General features: G+C 54.8%; 1 protein-coding gene across 1 annotated transcript in view; it reads right to left on the minus strand.

Annotated features, from left to right (window-relative positions):
* The window catches only part of HYDIN (HYDIN axonemal central pair apparatus protein), a 188,174-nt gene that overhangs the window by 886 nt on the left and 174,589 nt on the right, over positions 1 to 12,699 (minus strand). The window contains exons 68-84 of the mRNA XM_074583386.1: positions 12,240 to 12,486; positions 11,510 to 11,722; positions 10,707 to 10,845; positions 10,199 to 10,364; positions 9,648 to 9,795; positions 8,169 to 8,376; positions 7,216 to 7,437; positions 6,530 to 6,699; positions 6,138 to 6,336; positions 5,802 to 5,960; positions 5,154 to 5,434; positions 4,595 to 4,814; positions 3,585 to 3,797; positions 2,053 to 2,216; positions 1,610 to 1,760; positions 964 to 1,194; positions 111 to 335 (exon numbers count right to left, since the gene is read on the minus strand). Coding sequence (XP_074439487.1) covers positions 111 to 335; positions 964 to 1,194; positions 1,610 to 1,760; positions 2,053 to 2,216; positions 3,585 to 3,797; positions 4,595 to 4,814; positions 5,154 to 5,434; positions 5,802 to 5,960; positions 6,138 to 6,336; positions 6,530 to 6,699; positions 7,216 to 7,437; positions 8,169 to 8,376; positions 9,648 to 9,795; positions 10,199 to 10,364; positions 10,707 to 10,845; positions 11,510 to 11,722; positions 12,240 to 12,486 — 3,356 coding nt within the window. The remainder of the gene's footprint in view (positions 1 to 110; positions 336 to 963; positions 1,195 to 1,609; positions 1,761 to 2,052; positions 2,217 to 3,584; positions 3,798 to 4,594; positions 4,815 to 5,153; positions 5,435 to 5,801; positions 5,961 to 6,137; positions 6,337 to 6,529; positions 6,700 to 7,215; positions 7,438 to 8,168; positions 8,377 to 9,647; positions 9,796 to 10,198; positions 10,365 to 10,706; positions 10,846 to 11,509; positions 11,723 to 12,239; positions 12,487 to 12,699) is intronic.

Consider the following 12,699-nt stretch of genomic DNA (forward strand, 5'->3'; position numbering starts at 1 on the left):
ACCCTGGCGATGCCAGGCCAAGCTAGAGGGCCAGGATCCCCTGACGGAGAGGGCTGATGCTGGCAAGATGAACCACCTCCCAGCAAGAGCCCAGGGCAGGCTGGGCTCACCTGGAGGAGGTAGTCTGTCTTCTGTCGGGCGTAATTCATGATTTTGGTCGTGATGGTCTGACTAGAGCCCAGCGTGGTGCAGAAGTAGAGGGGCTTCTCTGGCCTGTTCGTGGTGGCTTTCAGGTGCAGGTTGTAGTGGAAAGAGCCCAAATCGCTGCTCTGGAGCACCAGGCGCCCGGTGCTCTCACCCATTTTCACGGGCTGGTACTCAATGACAAGGTCAGCCTGGGAGGAATGAAGGGAAAAGCCACTGTGTCAGGCAGAGATGGAGAAGGCAAGGTCCGGGATGGGGGAAATCGGTCCCTGATGTGCTCACACAGTACTGGAAAGCAACCCAGCACCCTCCCTCTCTCTAACTCACTCTCTCTGGGGCAGATCCTTGCAGCATTTGGGGGACAGTTCACTTGGGGGACCGTCCCCAACAGCTGAGAGCCCTCCAGCACTATCCCAGAAGCTTCCCACCCTAAAATGCCCCTATACTCCCCCAGGGGACAGAACAGCTCCTATCGATCCAGGCTGCAAACACCCTGCCAGCGGGCTGGGCATGCCCTGCAGCCACTCTAAACTGAAAATGCCCACACTAAATAAAGAGCATGTGTCACAAGGACCTGCTGCGTGAGGCCTGACGGGGTCATATCACAAGGGGTAGCATGGCAGACTCCACCAGCGCAGGGCGGTTCCCACTAGGGGTATTCTCACGCACTGCTTCCCCTCCAGATTATTAGCAGGTGGGAGCTGTCACCCTCAGAAAGAAGGCCCAGATGGTTTATGTAGGGCATCAACCCTTCAAGAGCACCCACTCCCAGAAAGGCTGCAGGGAGAAGAGAGCGTACCGGATGAGCTTTACGCCTACCTCCGACTGCGCAGGAACAGTGAAATACGGGGGAACGTTGACGTCAGGCACTTTGCAATCTATGGCAAACGTCACCGGGACAGGCAGAGGGTTGTCCACCTTGACGGTGGAAGATGCTCTCTGCCGAACAGCGGTGCTCATTTCAACAGTACTGATGGGTCCCGAAGCAGTGGCCTTGAAAGTCGCCATGTAGAACAAGTACTCCTCGGTCACCTCGTTGAGGAAGGTCACCTGAGTCAGAGAAAAAGGGAAGCGCTGCTCATTCTGCACATAACAATATACCAGCTGTGCTAAGGCAGCCCAAAGAGCCCCCCCAGGCTCAGCACCCTACCTCCAAGAATGGCTGTAAGCAGCCACCGGAGAAGAGTGCAAGACCGGGGAAAGCATGCGTGGTATTTCTCCTTGATACTCTCCCAATTGCCCATTGCTCCCACCCCGCCAATGTCCTGACCCACCTGTGCTTCGCAGCCCCCAGTGGGACCCTCGCAGAGACTGACATGTGTGGAGAGGTGCCTGCTGTTCAGTACCCACCCAGGACACCCACAATCCTACCAGTGGGCACATGGAGGTATGAAAGCAGGCATGGAGCTTCTCAGTGAGCCAACAGCTCCTTGAAGGGCCCCCACAGCCTGATGTCCACACTTACCATTGCATTAAAGACTCCTTCCTTGTAGGAGAGGAATGTGAGCTTGTAGTCCTTCTTGGCAGAGCCTGGCACGTCAATGTAATCCAGCCCCTGCAGCACAGAACTGCTTTCCAGGTTTTCTGGTTTGAGGATGTCCACCACCACGAGGAACCTGTGGGCGAGAAGGATGCAGTGAAAGGCAACAGGAAGGACTCCCATAGGATACCCATTGGGTGGGGGGTACAACACAGCCCCTCTCGTCCTTCAGGCAGTGGGAGCCAGCTCTCATCCACCTTGGAGGAAAGCCCTCCAGGATGGGTCTGGATAGGCAGATAGCGTGATCCCAGACACCTATGGTCAGAAATGGCCAAGGAGAGTGGAAAGCTTGCAGGAAGGGAAGCTTCCAGGCAGTGGAATTGCTGCAGGGATTGCTGGTGGGATAAGACCTCCTGGGCTGGACTCACCTCTGTGGTCTGTTCAGCCAGTTGGAGACGGGGATGATCTCAGTGTAGGAAGTCCTACACGGTACCTCCCGGAAAATGGTCCCTGAACATTTTGGGGCCTCAGCAGTCCCTTGCAAGAGGTAGTGCAAGCCTGTCCCATCCGGCAATGGGAAGAAGATGGAGCCCTAGAGACACGAAATAGGATAAGTGAGCTCTCCAGCGCTCTGTCCAGACTGGTTACTGGCTTTCAAGCGCAGCGAGCCAGTCCCATGTCTTAGGCTGTCACCTGGGCAGCTTTGAGAGCTGTGACCGCTGCCCTGTGTCCTGTGCAGGAGATGGCAATGTCATACCCTCTCGGGCTGGCACAGCTACAGGACACAGAGGCAGCATGGCTGGGCAAAGCCAGGAAACACTGGCCGGACCATCCTAACGCCCCTTTACTGGCCTTACTACCCTGGGCACACCAGCCGCCAGCCCTGTGCTCGTGCGGGGACAGCTGTGGTAAGGGGGTGACAGCCCCTGCTAAGCTCGACTGCCCTGGCGCTGCGGGGATTAGCCCCAACGTTAATTGCTGAGAGAGCAGCCCGTAAACTAACATGGCAGGGTCCCACCAGCCAGGGTGGGCCATGAAAAGTTCCTATCCAGTCCTCATTTTGGGTGCCAATGGGTCACAGCCACCTGCCCTGTGGCATCTCCTCTGCCTCCAGAGCAGCCGAGAACCGCAGGACTCTTCATGCAGGGCTGTACATTAAAGAGATACTGAACACACGCAACCCTACAAGGGTACAGATCTGCTCAGCACCCTGGAGACTGAGCCCAGAAGTCTCTGGCCTCCACTCCGGCCTATATTCTAGTGTGGTGTAAAGTCAGCTGGAGCAGGACAAGGACCCCAGCAGTCCCAGCACCCTTCTGAACTGACCCCCTTGATTGTCCCTGGTCTGTCTCAGAAAATACTGCCCATGAAAACGGAGGGGCCCAGTCATGCCCCCCTGCCCAGCCTGAGCCCTGCAGGAAGGGCTTTTCTTTCCAAAGCTGCTGCATTACTGAAGGTGATGTCAGGAGACACCTCTGTGTCATTTCCCACCTGTCTGCTCACGGTGAGGGGGGGGCGCTGAGAAATGGCAGGGCAGCTTCACCCCTCTTGTTCCCTGCAGGCTGCAGAAGGATCCCAGCAGGGCAGTGCTGGCAGAAGTGGTCGTGCCCGGGGCTTGGGGAGCCTGCGCAGCCCCCAGAACTGAGCAGGAGAGTGTCTCCAAGCCTCCCACCCTGGGCTGCACAGACAGGAACCAGGAGCTGCACAGAACAAATTGCATTTCCTGGACCTTTGGATAACCTGGCTTTTTAGGTTAGCTGCTAAAATACATTTAGTGGTCAGTCCGGACTTCCCACCTTACCCCTGGCCTCTAGCCACCAAGAAAGCCAGCTTCCAACACAGGATCACAGGAGAATTGCATCTTGGAGGGGACCTCTGAAGGTCATCTCATCCTACCTTCTGCCCCAAACAGGGTGAACTATGAGGGTCCTGCTATGAGGATCAGGCCCAGCTCACATACCTGATGGTTCTTGTTCTCAGAGGTCATGGTTAGGGGTGCATAAGTGATCTTGTAAGGCTTGTTTTGTTGATTGGCTTCCAGACGGAAAAATTCAGGCCCCTTCCAGTGTTTCCCCTCAATGACAGGCTGCACGGTCCAGGCCTCGTTGCTCGGGTTGGACAGGAGGATGGTCTGGCTGTGCTTCTCGCGCACGTTGCATGTGAAAGTCAGTGTCTGCAACAGAGGAGCACAGAGGCTGCTTGGTCCTACCAAGGAGCCCCTTCCACTCTCAGAGATGCTGACTAGCTCTAGGCCAGGCTCCGGGGCACAGGGAGCAGCTTTTCCCTGTCATACACAAAATTTCCATTTTGAGATTTTGGTGTAAATCAAGTTGTTGGTTCTTAGAGAAGGGAGAGGAATGAGTCTTTTGCAGGCTGGGTGAAGGCGGCTGCCGCCTCCCAGGGAGGGGAGAAAGAACATGGGAGTCCTGGAAGGATGTTTCTTCTGTGCGAGGACAAAACCTGCAGCCACACAGGCCCTTCGTGGGCAGGCTAAAGAGCCTTCCCCAGGCTCTCTTTCAGGAGCAAGAGCCAATGCTTCCCAGCTGCAGTCTCCTGGAATGCCCACGAGGGCCAGGAGTCCTCCCAGGCTGCATCCCTGTGCTCCAGGAGTTGGATGCAGATGCCTTAGCCCACTCCTAGTGCTGGAAAGCCCTCCCCTGCCCCGACAGGGAGGAAAAGCGTGGCTGTGGGTGCAAAACTGTGGGTACAGCTGGGTGGCAATCTGTGGGGAGGGTCTCAGAAGAGCCCTGGGGGGTGTCCCCGTGGCCAAGGTGCTACAGTGCAGGGCCAGGACCGCTAACATGCTCGCTGGAGGAGCAGCATCTTTAATTGGGGAGGAAGACAATAACAGGGCTCAGACATTTTGGCAATCCCACATGCAAGTGTCCTCCAGTCCCTGCCCTGGCAGAGATGTGGTGCACATGGTGGGATAAGGGCGGGGAGGACCCATCCTGCCTCTGCTCCGATTACCTCTTTGGTCACAGGGGTCTCCATGCAGCATCCTGCCAGCGTAAGCCGGAGTGGCTCACTGCCCTGGATGAAGCACTGCAGGCCCTGGTACTGGATAGAATGGCTCAGCTTTGAGGGGCGGAAGGTCACAACGAAGGGGACATCCATTCCTGGGGAGATGTAACCCTTCGCGGGGCTGATGGAGAAATCTGGCTTGAAGCTCTTGATGTCCCACTCAAACCTTGCCAAGGAAAGCACAAGGGCAGGAAGGAAGGATTAGCAACTGGGAAGCTGCGAACGCGGTGTGCTGTTTCTAAGCCTTTTGTGGGCTTTTCCAGCAGATCTCAGGCATGATGCTGAGCCACCTGGCAATAAGGCTTCAGGTTGGGCAGGACTCAGCTGCACCCATCCCTAAACAAGCCTTTGGTTGTATCCCTTGCTAACTTCCAGGGCCTGACTGCACAGCCTTGGCTGCACAACTCTCCACTGGGATGGAAAAGCAGAGGGGAACTATGTGGGGAAGCTACAACTCCATCCAACCCCCATCCAAGCCCTCAGAGAGGACAGAGTTTTGCATTACTCGACTCCTATGTCGCCCGTGTTGTGCATGACGATGTGCCGGCATGTGTAGCTCTGCTGCACCACCGCTCCAAAGCTGAGGTGATCCTGGTCCAAGCTCACTTGGATGCCCTGGCAGGAGCCCCGCACCATGAAGAGGGAGCGCACCAGGCCATTGCACTCCATCATCACTTCTTCGGTGAATGGCTGGATGCGGCACTTTGGGGAGAAGTTCACCTCCACTTTACAGGTATCTCCTTTGGGCTTCAGACTTAGTTTGCTGATGGGGTTCAAGAAGAGAACCTGCCCAAAGAAATGAGTGGAGACTACTTCATCTGGCAACTGAGTTGCGAATCCTCCATAGAGCCTTCCAATTCCTGTTCTGTCCCCATCAACACTGCCCCAAACTCTACTCATTCCTTGGCATGCATCCCCAGCTACCAAAGGTATTTTCCTGTGACGTGTCCATGGTGAGCTGGACTACGTCTTCCAAAGTAATTCCATGTGAGCTCCAAGAAAGCTGTGACTCTTGGTCTTTAAAGATCACTTTTCCATATCTAATATACGTGGACGCATCCTAATGTATGTGTCTAAAGCTCCCACCCATAGCTGCTTGTAGACGTCCCTGTAGGCACCCCAAAGTGCTCTCCAGTGAAGGAAGGGACCTTACCCCATCTTCTTGCAGCTCTGGTGTGGTGGACATGAGATGGAGCTTAAAAGTGAGAGGGGCAGAGCTGTTGTTTGCTATGGTGACAATCTTCTTCACCGTCTGTCCGATGGAAAGGGCTCCCAGCTTCACCACCTTCCCTTGTGGTTCCATTACATCAACCTGAGGCAGGAGGAATTAATATAAAACGAAAGGAAAGAAGGAGAAAAGGTTTTCTGCCACCCTCGTAGCAGAAAACCGGAATACGGTAGGCTGGGGAAGAGAAATGAGGAAAATGAGAGAGAAAGCCACGCTGGCTGGCTGCCACCTGGAGTTTTTAGGATTTGGATTCCATCTCACCTTCATTTCCGTGCCTCTTCCTCGGACCTCAACAGTCTGCTGGCAAAGACCATTGATTTCAAAAGGGATGAGCTCCTGGTAAGACACAGCCTCTCTGGGATAGAAAGTGATGGGCACCTCCACTGTCTCTTCTGGGCGTAGGACGTATCCTCGGAAGTCCACCTCCAGGTGCACGGTGTTGGTGAACAAGCAGTTCAAACTGGCAGAAAGCACAGCAAAGAGAAGCAGAGGTGTCACAAGGCTGTGTGTGGTCAGGTGACAACATCAGGGCTGCTGAGGGCCTTCCTTTCTCCTCCCCCTGCATCCTCAGGATTTCAACCCACAAGGGTCGTGAGGACATGGAACAGACATGTTCTAAGCAAGGCCCAAAGGAGCGTGCGGAGAAGGCCTACCTCACATCCTTGTCTGCCTTGTTTGTGATGGCAAGGGTCTGACGGGCAGGTGGCATCCCAGCGTGGTAGATGAAGCAGGCTCCAAAGTTGAGCCTGGTGGTGGAGAAGTGGAGAGTGGGCACTACCACGGTGGCCAGGAATGCACAAGTAAACGTGGGACCCTTGCTGATCTGGCGAGGAGAAAGACAGCATGAGCCAGCTGAAGAGATGGAAACTACAACTGCAAACACCAGAGGAGGCTGAGGAAGAGGACGGGTGATGGCTGACTGCAGCGATGATAAGAAAAAGCAGGTGTCAAAGGACCCCAGAATGGAAACAGAAGGTGGAAGGCTTGGGCTGAGAGGGAAAGAGTTTTTGGAGAGTTATGGCCCTGCTTTCTGCTATCGTGTGCTGGCAGGACCTTTCTGGGCTGTGGGACCCGACTCAGCAGGGGCCTGGCAAGGAGAAACAGCTCCATCTCCATGTACATCTAGGACCCCCCCAAATTAGGGGCAGAGAGGGCCTGGGGGATATGTCCTGCTACGAAAGCGCTTCCCAAACTGGTCCTGCATAAACGCTCATTAAAATATTCCATTCAGAAACTGTCAGACTCTTTAGGGATGGAGCTCAGCCCTCGCTCCGGGCTCCTGCTGCCAAGCTGCTGCGCAGGGAAGGCGAAGGTCCCGTATTAAACGCTGGCGCCTCACCTGCAGCGTCAGCTCTACGTCCTTTAAAGAGCACATCTTCTGTGGGTGAAAAGCCAGCTGGGTCTCTGCTTTCCCCTCCCCCTCCACGGTGCCCGTCCAAGGGGTGATGGTAAGGAGCTGCTTACGGGCTGCGGGGCCGCTCAGTTCCCAGGAGAAGGTGAAGCTGAACTTGCCATTATTGTGGATGCTGAAAATGCACTTGATGTTCTCATTTAGCTGTACCTGTGGGGAGAAGGTGGTGAGGACTAGGGCTTGAAGGACATGCAAAGGGATGGCTGGCCCAGCAAGTGCTCCTTCATCTTTCATATTCATAGAGTGACAGAAGGGTGATTGGGTTGGAAGGGACCTCAAAGATCATCCAGTGCCACCCCCTGCCCTGGGCAGGGACACCTCCCACCAGGTTGCTCCAAGCCCCGTCCAGCCTGGCCTTGAACCCCTCCAGGGATGAGGCAGCCACAGCTTCTCTGGGCAACCTGGGCCACGGGCTCACCACCCTCACTGCAAACAATTTCTTCCTCAGATCTCACCTAAATCTCCTCTCTTCCAGTTTGAAGCCATCACCCCTTGTCCTGTCACTACATGCCCTTGTAAACCATCCCTCCCCAGCTTTCTTGTAGGCCCCTTTAGGGACTGGAAGGGGCTGGAAGGTCTCCCCGGAGCCTTCTCTTCTCCAGGCTGAATGCCCCCAACTCTCTCAGCCTGTCCTCACAGCAGAGGGGCTCCAGCCCTCCTAGCATCTCCAGGGCCTCCTCTGGACTTGCTCCAACAGGTCCATTTCCTTCAAGCTATTCAGCTAATGACCTGTCTGCAAGATCAATCTCCCTACCTCTTGAGACCCACAAACAAAGCAAAGCATCCTCTCTTGTTCAAATGTATCTGCAAAGCTCCTGGTTAAGGCCCAATCTCACAGGGCTTTGTGGGGCAAATGGTTCAGGGTACCAAGTGCTGCTCACCTCCTTGAAATCAATGACGTTGATCTGTTGTGCACTGAGCTCAGTGACACAGCCATCGCCATCCTCGCACCTGACAGACACGTTCATGCTATAGCCAGTGGCCTTGATGTTCAAGGAGAGGGGCTGGGTCTTCCTCTTGACATCGCATTTGAGGTTGAAGATCACTTCTCCTTCGAGTGTTGGTGTGAGGAAGACTGTAATGGGAATCCTGGGGAGGGAAGATCCTTTTTGCACCGCTCACTGTCTCTTAGCTTTCTTGGCCCCACAATGCCTGCTCTACAGGACACCACCCGTGCAATAGCTGTGGTGAGACCCCAGGCCTGGGAGAAACCAGGAGCAGCACTCTGCCCTTCCAGGGCCTTCCACTATGGAGCAAGCCCCGGTGAGCAGTGTTTAAGGTACGATGATCCCTTGGAATGAAATGGCAGAGGATACAAGAAGCAGCAGCAAACCCTGAGCTATCGCTGACCTTAGTGCCCTGCCCCATCTGCTACAGGGAAGCGTTGGGTTGAGACCCCACTTCTGTCCCAAACACAGAGGAGGACGCTCCCAGGGACTCTCAATCACGCCGATCTCTATGGCAGGGGTAACATCTTCTTGGGAAAGAGGCACTGTCCAGCTCCCGTGACAGCAGTACAGCGTGGGTGCCACCAAACCCCCTCTCTGTAATTTTTGTGGGCATACGATCAAACACAACCAAGCTACAGAGACTGAAGGAATCGCCACTTCTCCTGTGAGCCACAGGGACTGATACGAGACGCTCTCTTGTCTTGCACCCTGCGACAAGCCAAAATTCAACATCTTTTAAGCCACAGCAAAGCTGCCTGGAGCTAACGCGTTCTCCTTACACCCAAGGCAAGCTACGGGTGGGCACAGGGCCACCCACGGTGGATCAGCACATGAGCTAGTGACCTGTTAAACTGCTTGAACTCCTGACCGTGTCTGATGGCAAGCCATGGCTGCAGTTTACAAGAAAAGAGCATCCCTTTTCCGACAGGTGACCCTGCAAAACACAGCTGGATGTGTGAGCCTTGGCGCTCTCACCCCGTGATGGGCTTAAATGCTGCTTGTGTGCTTTGCTGCTCTTGGTGGCTTTGCACAGACCGCGCGCGGTGGGCTCTGTCACTAAAGGAACACAGGGAAGAGAGGAGACCTTGCATACTTAAGGCTGCTGGCTCAGGGGATCCTGACTCAGGGTTAAAACCCCCAAACATGCTTTTGTCATTAAAACGAGAAGATCCACGGCCTGGATTTCTCCAGGAAGGGGGCTTAGAAGATGAGGGTAATCTGGACACAGCTACTTTATAGAGGAACCTGCAGTTTTGTGGTGTCCCCGTTGGGATGGAACGAAACAAGGCAGATGTATGCTATTGCTGAGAGTCACCTGGTGACTGCGGAGGGGAGAAAGCCTCAAAACCCAAAAAGACGGTGCAATGTTTGGCATGCGGGAGAGGGAACCTGGCCTGTGAGCCCTGTTACCTTGAAAGAGGAGCGATGGAGCCTTTCAGGGGCTCTATTTTCATGGAGGCGTTGCACGCCTCCGAGAAGAGAGAGCTTTCTCTGAAAGCAAAGCTGAAGGCTTCCTTCTCACCGTTGATTATATAGATAGTCTGGTGCACCTCGTGCCCTGGGGAGAGGACAAAGCAGCTGCTGAAAACCTTTTTGTTCCTCTGGCCACCAGGCCACCACCATCCAACTGCGTTCCCACCTGCTGGCTGAGCCCTGCAGGCAATTTGCAGCCAGGAGCTTTGCCTGCAGGCTTGGCACGCTCAGGATGCCAACATGGAAACGTATTTCTGACCCCCTGGGCTCCTCCTGCATCACCCCCCAAATCACCTCCTGGAAGCAGCCCCAACTCTATGCCGTGCCTTCCTCCCTTCCCCTTCTTCTCCCTCCTACACTTGGGTGCCAGGAGCCGGCTGCTCTGCTCACAAGAGCCCATTTCCATTTCCAGGTTCCTCGCGGGAGCCTGCTGGGCCCCTGGAGAAGGGTAGACTTCTGAGCGTGTCAGATATAACCACGGTGCTCACCGATTAACAGCAAGTGGAAGTTCAGGTGGGACCTGTCCAGAGTCACCAGTGGGTCGGTGGTGTTGCCCACCAACAGGAACGGGACTGAAATGCTCTGCTCAGGGACTGTAAAGACCCAGAATGATTCTGTGATGTCCAGGTGCCGGGGGATGAACTCAAACTGCATCTGGGGGACAAAGAGGCAAATGAAGGAAAGCTGCTGCCCTTGGGAGGGTAAGGGGAGAAGGGGTACAGTCTACACCACCAAGAAACCCCAGAAACCTCCACCTTATGCTGCTGTGAGCTCAGAGGTAGGCTGCTGAGCCACCTACAGCCCAAAAGCATGGCAGATGTGGGGTACAGGGTGAGAAAAGGTTCATCTGCCAGTTCATTTCACTGCGATCAAAGGTTTCTTTGTGGGTCTTGGCAAGCCCACAGCGAGATGGGACGCCCAGTAAGTGCAGACATAGGCAGCGTTAAACTGGCACTTGTTTGTACTGGGTCTACTGTCTTAATTTTCTGCACCCACCTCTGCTTTCTTCTGTGGCCGGATCTGTCCTCTCTCTGTGAGGCAGAAGAAAGCCACCTGCTCTGGTGGGGCTCCAGGGTCTTGGCAAGTCCACTGGAAGGAATACGCAGAATCGGTTGGGTTCATAACCATGAAGGTCCTGGGGACACAAAGCAAAAAAGGACTACTAAGGTGGTGTTGGGATGTTAATGACTCTGTCCTGCAGCCGCCATCAGGCGCTGCCAGTCCTGGACACCATCTGGATGGGAGTTATTTGGTACAGGAGAACAACACTGGGAGCAAAAACATTTCACCTTCTTTCTAGGGGCCCTCTTTGTCTCTCAGGTGGCTAAAAATTAATGGCCATCAACAAAGAAATTAGCAAAGAAATTCGCCAAACTTGCACGTTAAAATGGTAAGATCAAGTGAAAATGGTAAAATCAAGTCCACGAAGGTTCCTTTGGAAGATGGCACTCTCTATTGTGGTTGCAGCCCTCACCGACCATGTCTCATTAGTATCTCAAAGGAGGGAGAATGCCCCAGGATGCTCTTCAAAGGGACAAAGCACGGGCTGGGGATACGTGGTCCTCCCAGTCCTGACCCATACCTTATTGAAGAAAGGGACGAAGAGAACAGAAAACTGGCCAGTTGGTCTTCAGTGACCACCTTGTTCCAGCCCCAAAACAGACTGGCGGCCATGTGTCAGCAGACTACAGATGAGGTACAGATGTGCCACGGGGCTTGGAAGAGTAGCTGGAGAGGTCTCTGGTTAAGCGGGGGGTGACTAGGAGACCATCAAGAGGAGAAGCCATGCCCACACCGACCTGCTGTTCCTGCTGCACACTCCAACTGCCGCAAACTCCATCACTCTTGTGTTGAGATCGAACGTTGCCCCCTTTGGTCCCCGCAGCTCTGGGTTGCGCCTCTTTGCAGTGATGTAGTCAGAGTCTTCCAGTTCAAAGTGGCAGTCTGGCATCAGGCTTCTCCCCTTCACAGCCACCTCTGGGCCCTTCTGATTTGGCTTCAGGTTAGGAATACTAGGAAGAAAGGGACTGGTATTAGCCGGACTAACATTTCCAGCCAGCCAACTGCTTGTTTATCTCCTTGTACAGTGTTGATGCCTCTCTCTGTGCAAGCGTCGAGCAGCAAATCACACAGAACTGCACTCCCCGCCACGGACGCAGCAGAGGTGAAACGGCAGGAACATGAAGAGTTATGTGTCCAGAGACCAACCACAGCACGCAGGTTTCTATGTAGATAAGGAGGCCATGCTTATCTGATAAGGAAGCACAGCTAGGGACTGGTTGGTCCCTTGACAGCCTGTCTAGATCTCTCCTTCCAGATTTTGCAACCCTCTAGGAGCTTAATAGGTCACACAATGTCTCTACACCTGCTTCTACCAAGGCTAGATGATCACCTTTCTTCACTCCTGTACGTTGGTTGTTTCTGCTGCCTCTCCAGGGCTGGCTGTCCCCAGGTCCGCACTCCCACCCACCGGTGATACGAGGACCATCCATCAGCGGCATGAGTTGAAAAGGCCTGGGCGTTTCCTACCTGCAGAGCATCCGGCTCTCAAAGTCCCCCACGCAGACCGGAGAGAACTTCATCTGGAAGAGCTGCCCCTGGCCGGCAGGGATGGTGCCACTGGAGGGCTCGACAGAGAACATCGAGGTGGCACTGATGGTCTTCAGAGACGAGCTCCGGGAGGAAGAGGCCTGCTCCCGAGCACGGCTCGGCTGGCGCAAACAATGGCTAGGCTGGGGGTTCGCAGAGGCACCAGAGGCGGAGGAGAGGAAACACCCTGCGGTAAGGAAGAGGTTAGAGCAGGACGTCTTCCAAGGAGAAGATTCCCAGCACCTCTGCCTCCTGCTGAAGGTGGACAGAAGGGAGCTGGGATGCGCTTGGCCGAGTGCTTTCAGCAGGAAGGCCCCCAAGGGAAGAACAGGGAGAGCGGGCAGTTTGCTCGTGGTTCTCTGTTGCCGCTTGCTAAATCGTAATCCCAGAAAGTCGTGGG

The sequence above is a fragment of the Larus michahellis genome, chromosome 4, assembly GCF_964199755.1.
Source record: "Larus michahellis chromosome 4, bLarMic1.1, whole genome shotgun sequence".
Taxonomy (NCBI): domain Eukaryota; kingdom Metazoa; phylum Chordata; class Aves; order Charadriiformes; family Laridae; genus Larus; species Larus michahellis.